At 35.1% G+C, this 19,208-nt stretch overlaps 1 protein-coding gene across 4 annotated transcripts in view; it reads right to left on the bottom strand.

The window, feature by feature from the left end:
- The window catches only part of ADGRG2 (adhesion G protein-coupled receptor G2), a 143,138-nt gene that overhangs the window by 36,521 nt on the left and 87,409 nt on the right, over window positions 1-19,208 (bottom strand). For 2 of the 4 annotated variants that reach the window (XM_074299864.1, XM_074299863.1), the window contains exons 7-11: window positions 14,842-14,880; window positions 12,988-13,029; window positions 11,403-11,456; window positions 3,230-3,297; window positions 2,027-2,082 (exon numbers count right to left, since the gene is read on the bottom strand). In XM_074299864.1, coding sequence (XP_074155965.1) covers window positions 2,027-2,082; window positions 3,230-3,297; window positions 11,403-11,456; window positions 12,988-13,029; window positions 14,842-14,880 — 259 coding nt within the window. The remainder of the gene's footprint in view (window positions 1-2,026; window positions 2,083-3,229; window positions 3,298-11,402; window positions 11,457-12,987; window positions 13,030-14,841; window positions 14,881-19,208) is intronic. The other 2 variants (XM_074299866.1, XM_074299865.1) reach the window with 1 other exon arrangement.

Here is a 19,208-nt window from a genome sequence, read left to right as displayed (position 1 = left end):
CTAAATGGTTGAAATCTATTAGTTTTATGGGCTCCAAATCCATCTTTGCAATATTCAATCTGTTCTAAATGAAATCATAGTATATTTTACTGGGAGGATTGAAGATAATCTTTTGATCTCTTTGAATATAGATCAAAATTTCATGGAGATTTGGAATGTGAAATTATTGGAAGGTTGGGAGATTTCCTTTAAGCTTGGAGTTCACAGTATCCAGGGTTGACTATTCAATTTAGCTACAGTGTTGCTTTTATATTTAAAATGAAAAAAAAAAAAAAAAGTATAGGCTCTCCCTTTTGGCTGATTAAGAAAAAAGACGATATCCCCCTGGTAAGCCAACCAAATGAAGGACATTTTAGAAGCATTTGTAAAGTATTTGACACTGCTTTTTATGTATGCTTCTTTGAATTTTTCTTTGTGTTTTTTTCAAACTAAATGGCTAGGAAAGGTATGTACTAATCAATCAATCAGTAAATATTTTTTTAAGCATCAATTATGTGCCAAGCACCATGCAGAGCTCCAGTGATACAAATTCAAAATTGATCTCTTGGAAAGCAATTTATTATGGAGCAACACTTTTAACAACATCATCTTTTAGGATTTTTAATAGTTCAACTGGAATTTGATCATCTCTACTTGTCTTACTGTTATTAATGCTTTTTAAGGCCCATTTGACTTCATTCTCCAGGATGTCTGGCTGTAGATCAATTGCCACATCATTGTGGTTATCAGGAATGCTAAGATCTTTCTTGTATAGTTCTTCTGTATACTCTTTCCATCACATGTTAATATCTTATACTTTTATTAAGTTCCTCCCATTTTTGTCTTTTATCATGACTATTTTTGCATGAAACATTCCCTTGATATTTCAAATTTTCTTGAAGAGATTTCTTGTCTTTCTTATTCTATTGTTTTCTTTTATTTCTTTGCATTGCTCATTTAAGGAAACCTTATCTCTATTCTCTTCTGGAAGTCTGCACTCAATTGAATGCAGTATTTTTTCCCCTGAGGCAATTGGGGTTAAGTGACTTGCCCAGGGTCACACAGTTAGGAAATGTTAAGTGTCTGAGGTCACATTTGAACTTTTTCTTCTTTCTCTTTCCCTATCCTTCTTCCCTTAGCTATTTGTAAAATCTCATTGGATAGCCATTTTGCTTTTTTTGCCCTTGTTTTTCTTTGGAATATTTTTGTTGTTCTTGTTGCTGCCTTCAGTACAATATTCTTTATTCTTTAGGCATTCTGACAACCAGATCTAATCCCCTATGTCTATTCACATCCCATTCATATGGAATATTATTTAGATCATACCTGTAAGGTCTGATGGTTTTCTCTACTTTTTTTCGATTTAAATCTGAATTTTGCAATAAGAAACTCATTATCTGAACAACAGTCAGTTCTAGGTCTTATTTTAACCGTCAGTATAGAGAGCTTCCCTACCTTTGGTTGAAAATTATATAATCAATATGATTTTGATAATAACCATCTGGTGATGTCCACGTGTAGAGTTGTTTTTGGGTGGTGGCAGAAGAATGTTTGCCATGATCAGCAAATTATCTTGACAAAAAGTTACCTTGCTTTACTTCATTTTATACTTCAGAGTTGGTCTAATTATCTTTTGACTTCTTACTTTAGCATTCCAATCCCCCATAATGAATATGACTTTTCTTTTTGATGTAATTTCTAGAAGATGTAGGTTTTCATAAACCTGAGCAACTTTGGACAATTTGGCATCACTGGTTTGAGCATAGGCTTATACTACTGCGATGTTGAATGATTAGCCTTGGATTTGAACAGAATAAATTCTATAGAGTCCTAACAGTAATTCTTCTCATTAAGCTTAATAAATCTTGCTGAATCTCAAATGCCAATGGTATCATTCAACTTACCATCAATAAGAATAAGATGGTTCCATATAATTTGGTGCTCAGTTACTAAAGCAGATTGACAATATCTCTTTTTCTTTATGGCCAATCCCAAAAAAGAATTTGGTATTACTTCAACAGAATTAATCAAACAACAAATTACTTACTTTGATTTGTTTTGTGCTGGGTCTTCAATTAAAGTGTCATTGACTGCATCCTGGTTCTATCAGAAGCATTAAAAGTCCAAGAAGATTAGTACCTTACATTCTCAAACTTTAACAAGAAGCTATATTATCACTGTGCAGCTGTGGAAGCTACCTTCCACAAAAGAATGGAAATTTTGATGCCTATCTGAGAACGGAATGTTGTTATTCAATTTATCATCTGTTGTGACTGTAACTGGATTTCTTAGATCTAGACAAGATTTGGTTAAAAAGAGTAGGTCTGAGTTAACTATTATGACATACCCCCTTCTGAACAGATCCCAGGGAAGCCAGGTTCATGATTCCTTCTTCCTTTAAGGTATTTTGACCACTTTATTGTAATGGGTATTAGATAATCCCCAAATTCCCTCTATGGTAAAACAATGCCCAAATCCTGGAAGAGGAATCTAAGAATCAAACCAAGATTTGATGAACCAGAGGACAGCCTGGGATAATCTTAGAGTTTGCAGTAGTTGGCAAAACGATCACTACTTTGTGCCAGTCACTATTATCTCATGGGAGTTGGCTAGATTGGGAGCAATTTTAGAGAAGTAAAAGGTCAAATAATGTTAGATTTAATTTAATTCTATTCCTTTTTGTAACATACTCAGTGTTTTATAGTAGGAACAGAATAGGATTGTATTAAGATTTTCCCCCTATAAATACACCCCAGGGAAAATTAATAAATAATTATTAAGAAAATGCTTTGATTGTTAGGAACTCACATTCAATTGTGGAACCAGCAGTTTTGCAGAGGTCATTGTTTAAACTTTAAAAAAAAATTTATACATTAAATTTGTAAGTATATGAGGTAACATAGAGCAAGTCCTATGCCACCTGTTCTCTTTCACACACTGGTGAGATAAGAAGCCACCTCTGACTCCTTTTGCCTATGTCACCCAGGTCAAATCACCAACCTCCCAGTGTGCCAGGCACCATTTGAAATCTTAAAACAATCAAGAGTTTTTCGATGATAGGGGGACTTTCTTAACTAGGAGTTCCTTATTCTGATAAAAAAATAAACCAACCAACCAAACAAAAAAACCCCCTATCATTATTGTGTTTCCTTTCTCCCCCTTAAGTTATTTATATAAACAAAAATTAATTTAATCAATCATAACTAAAGTTTTTTTTCTCCCATAAGATTTCAAAAGGAATAAAGCCTACCACACTCACATCCTGGGTGATATTGCTTTCTTCATGCTCTTCAGATATCACTTCACCCCTATAGAACACTAAAAAATTAAAACATCTTGAAATCTGTGTTTTCAATGTTTGAAGACTGAGACTGTATCTAAATTTTTTTGAATATAAAAACACTCACATTTTATGTTTTGGTCTTTGTCATAGTCTTTTTTTAAAAAAAGGAATTCCTACTTAGTGTGTCAATAAAAGTTTATTAATAAATGTTTGCCAGGCACTCTGCTAAATGCTGGGGATATAAAGGAGGACAAACAAACAAACAAAAAACCCAGTTCCAGCTTTCAAAAAATTCATAATTTAATGGAAAAATGCTATTTAGCATATTATTCTATCAACAGGATATTTAATCAATTAAATAATTAACAAGTGTTTATTAAGGATTTAGTATTTGCCAAATACTGTGTGAGGTACAAATGTAAGAAAATCCCTATTCTTATGGAACCTAGATTCTATTGGTCCATTTCCAATTCATGTTTCTATATTATTGTTTTGGAAGAGTAATAATCTCTTATTACATGCAGAATATGTAGTCATTGTCAAAGAATACCATGTTGCTTCTCTTTTCCTAAATTGTGACATAGAAGAGGGCCACAGTACTTCTTGAGAATCTATATTTGCATGCTATGAGTTCAGCCATTGTCCTCCCTTGCTTCCCACTTTCCTCCATTCAGGTGCCAAATAATTTCCAGTTTCCTCTCTGTTCAATTCACTTTCATTCCATTCCATTCAGTCAACTCTAAGAGACCATCTTCTACATTCCCACAGTGGCTTTGGAAATGCTACCAATGCCCATAACTTAACCCCCAACATGTGAGTAAATTCCATTCGTCTCACATTGCATTTTCCCCCATTAGTGTCTTCAAAGTGATTAATTTGCTTGTTTAAACAGACAGTAGGAGCTTAGCAAGCATGCATTTACTAGAGAAAATTATTATGGTTGGCTGCTTTAAAACAACTGTGCACAATTTTTCTTAAATCCTTATTGAAGAGATTAGACTTTAAACAGGGCTACTTAACTGGGGTCCAGGAATTTTATGGGGGAAAATATCTTTCTTTTAATTAGCTTCTAAGTGAAATTCAGTATTTCCTTCAATTATGAATAAAAAACTCTACACCAATAATTTTGAAAAGGTGTACAATAGCTTCCTTGGATTGTCTAAAGGGTCCTAGACACAAAAATGGGTAAGAATTAAGGGGATTGAAACTGTGACCTCTTTAATCTGTAAAATAATCAGTTTGAAACTGTCTCCCCTTTGATCTGTAAAAGAAGGGAGATGAGGGATTTCCCAGTCTGGGAGAGGGGCATATTTTCCAGAAGGGCCTTTTTCTAAGATAAGTGACATCATTCAATTGGAAATCTCTGACAAATCGCACCGCCCCTCCCATTGATCTTTTGGGTAGCCAGATCCCCATTCAGGAAACTCCAAATTCTGGAAAAAATCTTCAAAGTAATTTCATTCAATTGGGAGATCTTGGTCTGATAATCAGTTCAAACTGCCCCTTCGCCCATAGGTTTCTGTTAACACATTATTTGCAAATTTCCTCATTAAGAAATTTGTCCTGAGAACTTCTTAGTGAAAAATAAAACTTCCTTTTTTGCCATTAAGATTTTAGGTTCATGAACTCTTTCAAGTTGAACCAGATGAGAGGGGATTCTCACATCAATTCTCATACCTCAATTCTCTACCACTAGAACAGCATCAAGAATTCTTGGCTTACAATTAACATGATACTTCATGCAAAGCCCAGACTGAGGCTTATGGAGGACTGAGGCCTTTATTCATTTCATTAGGGTAGATAATTTCATTGGCATGCCAGGAACTGTGACTTTCTCACATTTGTAGCTCATATGGTATTTGCCAAATATTATCCCTTAATAAATACTTGACTAATTGGTTGGACATGTGCTAGTGCACAGCTAAGTGGCACCATAATACACAGAATGCTGGGTTTGGAGTTCAAAGTTGTCCTCAGACTCTTACTAGGTGTGATACTAAACCCTGTTTACCTCAGTTTTGTCATCTGTAAAATGAGCTGGAGAAGAAAATGGCAAAGAACTCCAGGTATTTCTGCCAAGAAAATTCCATGGACAAAGTCCATGGGGTCATGTAGGTTGAATCCAATTAAATGACTAAACAAACATGTGGAAGGCACTGTGCTAAGGGCTAGAAATACAAAGAAAAGTAAAAGTTCCTGCTGTCAAGGAGCTCAATGTTTAATGGGGAAAACAACATGCAAACAACTAGACATAGATAAGCTAAACACAGGATAAACACACAGATAGAAATAAGAGATTTCTGGAAAGGTTTTCCACAGAAAGTGGTACTCCATGGAATACACACACTCTTTTTTTTTCTCCTTAATATATTTTTCCAACTCTTTAATATTAGGTATTGTTCATACCTCTATACTTCTCTGTAAAAGCAAATAACTATAATCCCTTCTTGTTGTGTCCTGCTTTCTAGAGCCCCTAAGTTGGGGTAATAAAAAGTACCATTGCTTTCTAGAATCCCCATGCCAGGGTGATTAAAATAAACCTTCTTAATGGAGAAGTGATGAGGTGGGACTCCTGGAGTCCTAGAAAGCAGGACATAACATTTGGTGCCCAAACATGAGGCTCTAGGTGAGGTCCTATACACATCAGCGCAACTGACAGGATTAGCCGAGTTCACTGGAGAAGTCTCCGTGACTCAATATAGAGTAAGTATAAAAACAGGCAAGCAGAAAAAATTGGTAAGGGCTAATCTAGTTACTTTGGTTTTTAAATTGAAATGAGACAAATACTAAGAAATGGACCTCCCTCCCCAGGGAAGTATGAAGCATGCTTAGTTAGGTTAACAGAGAAGCAAGGTTTGTTGGGTAACTTAGAAGCCGATCACTGAGTTATCAGATGTTCTGGAGTGCATGTCTCTATGGCTCTGTGTAAGAAGTAAAGTTTGGAGGCAGAGATGTGGAAGTTAGTGGGAGAACAATTGGCTGAATACAATGGATTAAGGAATCCCACAATTTGTAAAAAGAGGAAAGATTTTAACTTGGGCAGCCAGACAAGGAAGTATGAGGAGAAAAACAAGCAGAGAGTTGGTGCCCATGGCCCCAGAGAATAGAGCACATGAGGCAGAGCTAAGGAAGTTTTTTTTTTTTTTTTTTTTTTTAAGCATTTTATTGATTTATAATGCTTGTTACTGCTCTAGGAAATTTTCAGAGCCCAGCCAGTTGGGCAAGAAAATAGTTAAGTATCTTAAGTACCATTGCCAGTTGGGCTGAAAAGGAATTAAGTACCTTAAGTATCTTGCTGATGAGCTTGCTTTTCACCTTGAAAGCTCATTTTCAATTCTGCCTACATATGAACATGCACCCTTAGAGTATTTCCTATCTCCTGACCCTCCTCCCTCAACTCCCTCTTCACAGGGGGGGAAGGGAGGGTAGAGGAGGAGGAGTGGGAAGGACAATGACATGTGTACTGCCCATGAAATAGTTTTGCCCACACTCTATGTCCTCATTACAAGAGGCTGGGCTTGGCTCTAGGACCCCAGGCAAAAACACTTGGGGCTTGATGGCAACTGCTATTACACCCAGAGAGTCTTTAAGCAAGCTGGTGGGGGAAGGGGATTGGAATTAGGGAGAATAGAGCTGTATGTTTCTGGGACCTCTGGAGAGCTGAAACCTGTGCCAATCCAGCCTTGCCTCCATACACAGTCAACTTCACCATTTGACCTCATGAGAATGCTTACAAAACAGTGTCTATCCATAAACTGATTTGAGAATCTGGAGAATATGTGGCTAATATCCCAGTCACTGGCCAAAGATTACAGCAAACACCCATATATCTGGCATAGGAGGATCAATAGCAGCTAAATTTAGTGCTATGCCTTTGAGATGGAAATTTAAAGACATCAAGATGCTCCTCCAAAAATAAAAGAGAGGGGGAGCCACAGGTGACTCTAGAGAACTTCTAGATTTAACTTTATATATTAAAAGTTTTTTTGATTTTTGATGAGAGATGCACTTATTCCAGCAGACAGGTTTCATAACCTGCCAGAAGGGCAGGGTCCAGTGTGAGTAGCTCCAATATATTTAGATAATTTCTAGGTGATGTGGAAAGATGCAGAAAGTGGTGAATGGAAGGGACCAGATAAGTTAACTGCTTGGGGAAGAGGGTTTGCTTGTATTTCAACAGATGGAGAAGGAACCCGATGGGTGCTAACATGCCATATCTGCCTTGTCCATCCAAGAGAGATGGAAAAAGAGAAGACCCTCAAAACAAAGGAGAAGATCCAAGAAACTTGGGATGGTTACATTGCTGACTGTGCCCACCACTGAAAGAGCCTGGCAGTTAACCCTCTGTGTATGGCAATTGACTCATTAACATCAAAAATAATTCTCAATGAGACTAATGCAGGATTTCAAAACCTGTAGGAATCATTGGATTCCTTGAGACATGATAAGACTGATGAAGGACTTCAAAATCTGCAGGAATCATTGGATTTCCTGAGACATGATGTAATGGACAATAGATTGGTTTTGGACTATCTCTTGGCTGTTAAAGGAAGTATATATGTGGTTGTGAATTGATAGTTATTTTTTACACCTTCCTTCTGGGACTCATGAAAATCTTTTATAGTATTTTGTTTATTCATATTGTTTATTATATTACTACTTGCCTGTATGATATTACAACTTGCCTTTGTGAATCCTCCCATGCTGATGGATTTAATCACTGGAATATACCTGTTTCAATTAAAACAAAAGAAACTGCAAGATGTAGAGGGTCACAGACAGTGGGTGAGTTATACGACCCTTCAGCCCAGAGGGAACTTGCTAACAATGTCTGGTTTGGCTCCCCATCTCCCCTAAAGGTTCTCAGCCTTCCTGAGAAGTCGGGGGTAGTGACAACTTGTGTTGTGATTGAAGCAGAGTGATACCAGGGGGCAAAGAGTGGTACCAAGTGGCAAACTACATACAATAGCAAGTTGTTTATGTGGTCTCATGTGTGCAGTATATACTTAGGGTATGCCCAGTAATTTGTTATATTTGGGTATGAGGGTATAAAAGGGGAACAGACCATGTAATAAACGGATTCCATTTTTCCACCATCCTCAGGAGACCTACCTCATCACTTCTCCACTAAGATGGTATATTTTAATTGCCCTGGCATGGGGGCTCTAGAAAGCAATGGTAAGTTTTGTCACCCCAACTTGGGGGCTCTAGAAAGCAGGACTCAATATTTTAATCACCCTGGTGTGGGGGCTCTAGAAAGCAGGATACAACACCTTCTCTCCCCACCCTTCAACTTATTTCAGTGCCTCTGCTTGTCATATAAATGTATGTAGTAGCTACACAATATTTTCCAAGTACTGAAATTCATTCAAATAATAGTTCATTTAGAATAAAAGAGGCAAATAGTAGAAAGAAGCCATGACATAATTATTGGGAGCAAGATTCAGCTGTGATACTTACTACTAACCCAGTGATCTTATGAACAAGTCTTTTAAACTCTCTGGGATTTAGTTTCCTCACCATAAAAGCGGAATAATAATTACTTTTAGCTATTTTAAGAGTGTATTGTGAGACAAGTACTCTTAGGCATTATGCAAATTAATCATATAAATAATGCTACAAAGTTAGTTGGAACAACTTAAGCCTTTTCTATTCCCCACTATAAATTGGCCACTTGTCTTAATTTCAGGGGAAAAACAAAAACTAAAACAAAAACAAACAATTTTTATTAAGAGAACAGAGAAAGATTAGGATTTCTGAGGTTTTATCCTTGGTGCCTCTTCTTATGCCCTGTGGCAATTTCTACTTTCAATCAGTCAACGATTATTTATTAAAAACCTACTTTGTAACAGGCATTCTGCTTAGTGCTTGGTGTAGTTTACAATTCCTCTTGACCTCAGGAACCAATACTGTCCCTGTATGCCTGTATGGAGTTTTCTTGGCAAAGATATTAGAGGGGTTTGCTATTTCCTTCTATGTGATTAAAGCAGAGGTTACATGATTTGCCCAGGTCATATAGCTACTAAGTGTATGAGACTGTATTTGAACTCAGATTTTTCTGATTCCTGCTCCAATGTTTTATCCCTTGTAACATGTAGATGGCATATAGCAACATTTAAGACATTTAATAAACATTTATCAAAGGGTGGCTAGATGGTACAGTAGTAGGGTACCAGTTCTGGAATCAGGAGGAACTGAATTCAAATCCAGCTCCAAACACTTGACAACTCACTAGTAATGTGATCCTGAGCAAATCATTTAATCCCAATTGACTTGCCAAAAAAAAAAAAAAGTTTAATAACTGACTACTAACAAACAGCAAGTTTAGACATGGTGTCAAGAAAACCTGAGTTCAAATCTTACCTTATCTTGACCAAAGGCAAATAATTTAGAATATGTTTGACTGAATATAAATTTTGTGAGGGCAAGGACTATTTTATTTTTGCTTTTGTATTCTCAGCACCCAGAACATTGCCTGGGACATAGCTTTGCTTTTAATAAATGTTTGTTAATTGACGACTTCTCAGTGGCCCAGGCAACTTCTTAGGATAATGAATTATAGACCAACTGCCAATTTGTATCAGTGCAAGTAATTTCCACACCAATAAAATCATAGATCTGTTTTGGACCCAAAAAAAAAAAGGCAGAAAAGTTACTTTATTTTGTTTTGGAAGAAAAAACTGCCAATATTTTCTTGCCAGGCTCTACCAGGAACATGGTGCCCAGAACACAGCTTAAACTAGTAAATTTTTCATTTGTTTACTGTAATATTTGTATCTGAAAATAAATTGTTTACATGAAACTGCCTTCTTCCTTAACCAAAGCTGATCTCAAATTACTTAAAAGCTTCTTGCCTCAGCTTTTCAAATAAATTGTTAAAAAGTTAAATATGACCACAGTTAAGATAATGGACCCCCAAAATACTTCCAGACTGCTCCCATTTCTATTACTGAATTCCTAACTCCTTAATATTATAAAATACTTCTATATCTACCTTTCTCTTTCCCTTTCCTGGGATCTCTACCTCCCATTTATTGTTGGGGGCTTCTTTTTGTGCCTGCCTTCATAGGTTTTAATGAAGAAATACAGCCCTGGTGCCAAGATGCTGTGAGGGAGGTGGTTGTTTCCCAGAAGAAAAAGAAAATATTTAGGTTTCAAGAATAGCATGCTCTCATGAAATTTCTACCTCAATTTTAAAAATAGTGGATAATTTTAGCTGGGGAAGGGAAAATACATCACTGGCATTAGTGATCATATGAGTCTGGTGAGTTCAGACTTCAAACTTGTAGCATGATGAATTGATTTATGCTTAGCAGAAGATAATAGCAGAAGATAAGCAGAAGATATTACCACATAATATATTATTTATGCCTTTATTTTGCACAATGGCTTGAAAGGAACTTTCTATAGGAGGCAGAATTGGCAGAAAATGTGCTTATGAGATAATGGAAGAAATTGGTGATACGTTTAAGTAACAGTTGGATATCATAACATATTCAGAGAGGGAAAGGATCTTTGAAGTCATCTACTCTGGTTGTTCTCAAAGGGGTGTAGTCTAAAAACTCCTAGAGGGTCCTAGCGATCTCTTTAGGAGGCCTAGGAAATTGAAACTCTTTTTATAATATTATGAAGCCATTTTAATTTCTATTAAGGTAAATATTGATAGATACAATCCTATAAACAAAGCTCTTTGGAAGAGACCTTGATAATTTTTAAGGGTACCAGTCTGACATCCTCATTTTAAATAGTCAACAGAGGCCAAGAAAGGATAAACCATTGGCCTAATGTCATGTAGGCCTTAAGTGGCTGATACAAGTTTTGAGCCTGAATTGTTGGAACTCAGATCCAGCTCTTTTTTCAGTGTATAAAATCAGGTTTCCGAACACATTTAAATATGTAGTAAATATATTTTACTTTATTAATAAAATAGGCATATATTAAATATTCACTAATAAACCTAAAATTTACTTAATGTTTTTATTAAATTAGCATAACTCATGAGTCTGTGTAAGTTCTTGAATTAAAAACCCCAAAGAATTAGCAATAGAAAAAAATAAAGGAAATCTATCTGAATTAAATCATTATTCACAATAAAGAGAAATTTCTTACAGAGAAAAGCTAGACAAGGTAATATACTCACCTGATTCACTGCAGACAGATGACAAATTGCAGATGTTATTCTGAGATTTTATTCCTGCAAAGAAACAGTAGGGCTTCTGATTCATGGAATCAAAAGTTATGGCATGTATAGCTAATCCTGTCTTTGCAAATTCAGTTATCTGCTGGTTTCATACTGAAGCAGAGGCAAAGTGGGTTTGAGAAGCTCCACAAAAGGCAAGTCGTTTAATGCCCAGGTTTGTAACCAGAGAAATTTGTCTCTTTAGTACTTCTCAATTTTCATCTTAAGCTTTCATTAAACTTAAGGCTTTAACAAACAAGTGATAATAACAAAAACCAAGAAAAAAAACACAAAAAAACCCTTAAAGTCTCTTCTCTGTTAAATATTCTTGTTTTGTGGGTAGAGCACCAGCCCTGAAGTCAGGAGGACCTGAGTTCAAATTTGATCTCAGACACTTAACACTTCATAGCTGTGTGATCCTGGGCAAGTCACTTAACACAATTACCTCAGCAATAAGTAAATAAATAAATATTCTTGTTTATATATATATAATTCCATGAATCTATAATGATAAATATTACTGAACATAAAATGTATAAATTATAATAGTGTATAAATAAACAACAAATTATGTACATATAGATTAGACATACAGTAGTATAATTTTTCTGGATTGGTTGCATCTATATATAAATATAGGTATCAAAAAATTCTTAAAAACTATGACAATTTTAGCTTAAAATTGAAATTAGAATTTTGGGATACCATATACAAATCTCTCTCTCTTTCTGCATGTATATATATATATATGTATATATATGTATATATATATATATATATATATATACATATATATATATATATCTAGATAGACATATCTATCTATCTAACTATCTATTTATCTATCTATATGTAAAATCTATCTATCTATCTGTCTATCTATCTATCCACTTATACCTAACACTGTGCTAGGTGCTCTGAAGTAAATCCCTTGTTTAATTTAAAACAAAATTCAAAATAGAATTCTCCAAAAAAATTCTTCTTAAATACCATCTGCCTCCAGATGAAGAACTGATAGTCTTTCATTTTTTTGTTCAAGTTTTCTTTACAAAATGATTAATATGAAGGTAAATTTTACATGATTGCATGTATTTATAGGAAATGATGTGGGGACAGAGGGGATGATAGAATTTGGAGCTCAAAAATAAAAAAAAATCTGATTGTTAAAATTTGTTTTTATATGTAATTGGGGGAAATATATATCTTTAGAAATAGTCATTCTAAATTAAGAATATCTTCATTGTCTAAATCACCAGTATGATAGCCCTGGGAAAACACAAATACTTATGATATTTATCTTTCCCCAAGTATATTCAGAGTATATTTTTCAGTAGTTTTCTCTCATTACTAGATTGCAAGTTTCTTGCAGGAAATTAATGTAGTTGATCTTTACCATTATCTACAAGAATCCAGTAGGTATATCTGTTCACTGACCACAGATTTCATAATAAAAATATTGTAATAAATATAAAAAAATTTAAGCATTGATTATGTTTCATTTTACTTTTTAAAAGAACAAAGTCTTTACATTGTTATTAAATCATACCTGATTTACTGAAGGTTTTTAATACAGTGATTTTAGCTTTTTCTGCAAAGAAGCAATTTTTAAAATTAGAGAACTGCTGACTTTTTAAAAATCTGTTATGAGCATCCTTTTTTAGTGCACTTTTAAAAAAGCCCCACAAACATTATTGACAATTTAAACCGTGGCAGCAGCACAAAAGGAATGAGTTAATTTGGGGACCCCATATATGTTATATCATTTTCAAATGGGTTGCTGAAAGGATTTTTGGTGTTGCATTTCTGCATATAGCAACCTTGAACTTATCTAATTAAATTTCAATGTTTTCATTTCTTAAAGTTTCATGAGATTAAAAAAATATTTCTGCTTTTTACCTGGCTCATTATAGTTATTTAGCCTTATTTTTATAAGTTTTGGAAATGAAGTAATGAATTACCTATAGACCTGCAGGTGGTGAAGGGAAGACCAACAGATGAGGTACTGGGTAGAGAATGAAACTTTAAAGTAACAGCCTTGGTTAATGGGGAGTCATGTAAGTGTCATTAACATACCAGAGCATTTTGCAATCAATTTTTTTTTGAGGAAAACTATCCTGTTAAATTCCCTTATGAGGTAGGTCAGCATAATCTCCATTTTATGAGTTGTAGAGGAGCTAGAAACAGCCAACAAAGAATCCCAAAATAAAGCAACAAGAGAACCATACTTGTTTAAGTCTCAGAAGGAAGCAGAATCTTTCTCCCACTCCATCCTACCTCCTACTTGACTCCTAAAGAAAACTCAGAATAGTTTTGGCTGCTCTTTTGTATTACCAGTACCTTTCACTCAGGTTTAGCATTTGGCTTAAGAGGATAGAATAAAGTAAATAGTTATCTACAAGAAAATGGATTATAATTCTGGTGGCTACTGGAATATCAGCTATAGTATGGCTGAGGAAAATTTCTCATTAGTTGTTACTTGGTGGTAAAGGCTCCATAGACTTGTAATATCAGTCCTTCAGAGGCAGCAAAGTGCCTGAGAATAGCTAATCGTATTTGCATTCCATTCTTCCTTCTCATTTCTAAAAAGAGACCCACCTGTTATCAAACATAATCTGTCTAGTTCTCTAGGGACAGATAGAATTCTTGGTTGAAGATACAGAAAAAGTAATAAGTGTGATCCAGATGCATTCAGTGTAGGGGTATCTAAATGGAACGTCCTGCTAATGTGTAGAGGGCATGAATTTTCTGAAGTCTAGAAAGATCATTTGACTCATTCAAGTGGCTCAAGGGCTGATCCTGGAAAAAATTTTAAGAATAGCAAGGATAGGATTAAGTAGCTATACTCTCCCTGCCCTGCTCCAATTTTAGCAATTTCATTCTTTCATATTATCTTGTTTCATTTTATTTTTTAAAAATTTATTTATCTGAGGCTGGGGTTAAGTGACTTGCCCAGGGTCACACAGCTAGGAAGTGTTAAGTGTCTGAGACCAGATTTGAACTCAGGTCCTCCTGAATTCAAGGCTGGTGCTCTATCCACTGCGCCACCTGGCTGCCCCTCTTTTATGTTATCTATAATGTTTTCTCTAGATTTTGATCTTGTGGGCTTGAATTTAGTAGAGTGGTACATAGCAATTGTAGTTGCCTAAGTTAAATAATTTTGTTTGTGGTAATACTCAACACATTCTTCTGTGCCTAGTTCTATTAAAGCTAAATCAGCTACATGAGGTTGATATGATATTAAAAATCACAATAATAGCATTATTTTAATAAGAAGGAGCAGGAGGGGATAATTAAAGGCAGAGAGGAGACAGGGTGTTTAGAAAAAAATTTAAAATTAAATACAGCATATTGACTAAGGAAAGAAACATGCTATTAAAATTTTTTAAAAAATTGACATTACCTGCTCTGCTTAGAGTAGATAATATACTTGAAGTACCATCTAAAATAAAATGATATAAATTTACATAAATATATAATGTAAAAATTTTTAAAATCCATTAATTCTTAAGCACTTTGATTCTAGACCAGTTGCTACAGTAGTGTCCTATGAAATGACTAATTGTGTGTTCCTGATTGAGACCCTTAATCCTTCTGTACTACTGCCTATTCACTTGTAAAATGAGATGATTGAAACAGGTGGGGAGATTATTGGCCGCTGGTGAGATAATGCAGCTGTTGGGGTTTATCCTCTCTGTGTTTTCACTTTGGTAACTGGGAATGTGCATTCCAACTATCCACCTAATTATGGTTATTTTTGTTTGTCTTGATTATGGTGAAAGTTCCTTGAATAGATCATTATATTTCGACCTGTACTTTGGAAGATCATGTCACCTCTGAATTGTAGGAGACAGACCTCATCAATTTCAATGGACTATAGTCCATTATATATGTCACTTGGCGACTGAATGTCTGCAATGAGCCTTTCCAAACTGTTAACTGAGAAAGTCCATATCTAGGACTCTACTTGAAATGCCTAGAGCATAGTTAGCATTTAATGAATGTTGTTTGTTGTAGGTAGGAAGGGCATTGGCGCCTGGGCAACTGTTGGGGTTTGTCTCTTTATGCTTTCACTTTGATGACTGGGAATGTTCAAGACTCTCTAAATTGATTTAAGGTCATAGTCTGTTTGCTCCTGAATCTATACACAGATTATATGAATTGGAGGAATAAGCTCCAGCTTCAGCTTAGAGCTAGCTGTCTGTTTAATAATAATAGTTTGCATTGATATATTGCTTACTATGTGTCAAGCACTATTATTTTACAAATATTTTCTCAATCAATTCTCACAATAATCCTAGGAGGGGTGTGTTATTATTACTTCCATTTTACAGTTGAGAAAAATGAGAAAGACAGAGCCTAGCCAAGAATTACAGAGTCAGGAAATATCTGAGCTCAAATCTGAATTGAGGCTTTCCTGATTCCAGACCTGGTATTCTATATATAGTGTCATGAATATCATGGGTATGTCTGAGACAGTAATGTCCCATTCCTGGATAGAGGATGCCTAGAGGATGTAAAGTGGTGTACACCCTGTGGATGCTCGGTAGTGCAGATAATTTAGAGCTTGAAGGCATCTTAGTGTAAGGAAGGGAAATTTTGTGATATGGTCACAAAAAAGAATAGAATAGATATCAAAGCTAATGAGGTATTAAATATGTTTAAAAAGGTATTGATAATAGGATGGGGAAGGAATTTGGTTCTCCTCTTGTTCTTCCTCTAGTTCAGTCCCTTTCATTTTTTATAGATGAGGGAACTGAGGCCAGGAGAAAGTAACTAAGTGCCCACAAGGTTCTTATAGTAGAAATTGCTGAGTGACTATTTCTAATTTTAGAATCTTTCTCTTTTCCTGTGGTCATTGCTGTGATTTATCCTTGCTGTTGCTATTTTATCTTTTAGTCCTTTGTAAAATGTGGAGGCTATTTTAGGCAGAAGGCCACGGTGGATTTAAAAACAAAACAAAACAAAACAAAACAAAACAAAACAAAACAAAACAAGATCTCTGTTAAATAGCAGTACCCTCCTACGTGTCCCCTGTGTCTCTATATAAGGACTGTAAAACTCATCAACTAATACATTCATTGTTTTGTAGAGTATTGTAGATATCTGCTTTAGCAAATGGAGGATCTCTCTATACAGGGAAAGCTCTCCATCTATGGCATGAACTGAGTACTTGTTAAATTCCTCCATTGCAGTTAATTTAGACAAAATGCATTCTCTCCTCTAATTTCCTACCTATTTTTCAGCCTATCTGCTCATTTACTTTAATAGTGAGTCATATTCCTTTCTAAATTCTTTCTAATATTTTTTAGTTGTTTTAAGTTCCCCAACTTGTGCATGTCTGAAAAAGAGAAAGATATGAGGAAATCTCTTACATTTACTGATTTCCCTCTTAATTTTGTTTGCTATACCAATGAAATCATAGGTCTGGATTTTTTTGTTAAAGCTTTTAGTGGACTTGATATTTGATGTTATAAAGATGCATTACAAAAATGCTCTGTCAGAAAGTGTGGTTTTAAATATTATATTAAGATGATATTTAGGAAAAAATTTATTCAGGTTTTGCCTAACTCAGGCATCAACCCACATCTTACTCTATTGGAAATTTCTTAATAGAGCTCTGGGATGTGCAATGTGGTAATGACATTTTTCTCCTAAAAATGAAAGTCACCAGAGAGTTTATCATTCTGGCTGCAGTTTGTGAAAGAGGAATGCATGTATGAGGATGTGTCTCTAAAGAAAAGATAATGGAGACCAAGAATTTATTTTATGTGTAGTGGCTGAGCCATGAAAGGCCTAATAACTGTACAATAATCACATATTTAAAATTAAAATATTCTGGGCTGCTGTTTCTTGTTGAGGACAAACATAAGTTAGTTCTGATGTCATAAACTGGAGTTGCTTATAAAGGATAGAAAATAAAATTGTTTAACTTATTATACCACCAACTACAGAGGAAATTGTAATTATGTGATGTAATTACATAATTAATGTCTTTAATTAAATTAAATTAATTACATAATTAAAATGTAATTATACACAGGAATTATGATTTTTATTTCTTAAAAACATTATTATCTTTTGTTTTCCTGTCGTCTTGAAATTTATTCCTCCTCTCTTCCCTCCTAGGGAAGCCAATTTTTAAAATAAAGAATAAAGAGAGAAAAAGGGAGATAGAAAGAGGGAAATGAAAGAGAGGAAAGAAGATATAGGGAGGGAAATGAGTAAGAGAGAGTGAAAGAGAAAAAAAGAGAGAGAGACAGAGACAAACACATAGAGACACAGAGCATAGAGACAGAAAAAGCAAGAAAGGGAGACAGAGGAAGAAAAAGAGATAGACAGACAGAGATAGAAGCAGAGAGTAGGGGGAGAGAGGGAGAGAGAGATAAAGGGAGAGAGAGAGAGGGAAGAGAAAAGGAGAAAGAGAGAGGGGGGAGAGAGAGAGAGAGAGAGAGAGAGAGAGAGAGAGAGAGAGAGAGAGAGAGAGAGAGAGAGAGAGAGAGAGAAAGAGAAAGAGAGGAGACATGCATTTTTCTCATCTACTCTTAAGAGTCAAAGTTGATCATTATATTTTATGGAAAGTGAACACATCCATTTAAAGGAGCAGCACATGGTGTGTCAACTTGCCTACCCCCCTTGAGAGCTAACCAGTTCCATGCTTTTTTTCTCTGACAAGACAAAGGAGCCAATTTCCATTTCATACTTTTAAAATATATACTAAAAATCTTCCACATAAAAGACAAATTTGCAGAGTTGATTTTGAACTCTTTGTGCCTACAAATCCAGATTAAGTTAAAAGTCACTGGATGTGATTTGACCCATTTCAAAATATTTTTCTCCTACCTAAAACCTGTTGGCATTTTCTTGGCAAGTAAGCTAAAAGGTGTGATCAAAATGGCTGGATATTGTGAATATTTTACAGAAAGAAAAGTTTGGGTTTGGGGATGACTTTACATAATAACCCCAAATAGCCTTCTCACTCCATGAAACTAGGAAAACTCAAGAAAGTTTAAAAAAACCCTAACAGTCTTAAAATTTTGCCCTTTACCTGATTCTCCTTGACTCAGATAATAACTCTATTCCATGATTTCCACCAGATTTTACTGCTTTGGAAAGGGTGCCTTATTTTCTCCAGTGCTCTAGTGAAGTGTGCCCAATTCTATCTGGTGCCTAAAGGATGTTTCTAACATGCTTCCTGACTGACTTTCTTATTACATATAAGTATGTGCCTCAGTGGGCAGCTAGGTGGCATAGAGATTAAAGTGCTGGTCTAGAAATCAGGAAGACTCCTTTCCTGAGTTCAAATCTAGCCACAGACACTAGCTGGGCAAGCCATTTAGCCCTGTTTGTCTCAGTTTCTCCATCTGTAAAATAAGTTGGAGAAAGAAATGGCAAACCATTCTAGTGCTTTTGCCAAGAAAACCCCAGATGAGACACAGAGAGTCAAACATGACTGAGCAACATGTTGCCTCAATAAACCTATCTTGCTTTACTATTTTGTGTTCTATGTTTCCTTGTATTGTATAGAGTCCCAAACTTCCTATAGTCTCTATCGACATTATAATAATCAAATATTTATATAGCATCCTGATGTTTGAGGTATATCTCCAAGATCAACATTTTATTATGTTTAACATATTTTAATTGAAATTAAAATGATGTTTATTAATTTTCTACAATGTCCAAGGCATTGCTAGGTGACCAGAAAAACAAAGATGAAAAATAACACAGTTCTTGCCCTCATAAAGTTTATAATCTAGTGGATAGAAA

Source organism: Sminthopsis crassicaudata, chromosome 3 (genome assembly GCF_048593235.1).
Source record: "Sminthopsis crassicaudata isolate SCR6 chromosome 3, ASM4859323v1, whole genome shotgun sequence".
NCBI classification, from domain to species: Eukaryota; Metazoa; Chordata; class Mammalia; order Dasyuromorphia; family Dasyuridae; genus Sminthopsis; species Sminthopsis crassicaudata.
Note: the sequence above shows the minus strand (reverse complement) of the source record. Positions and strands in the feature narration are given on the sequence as shown.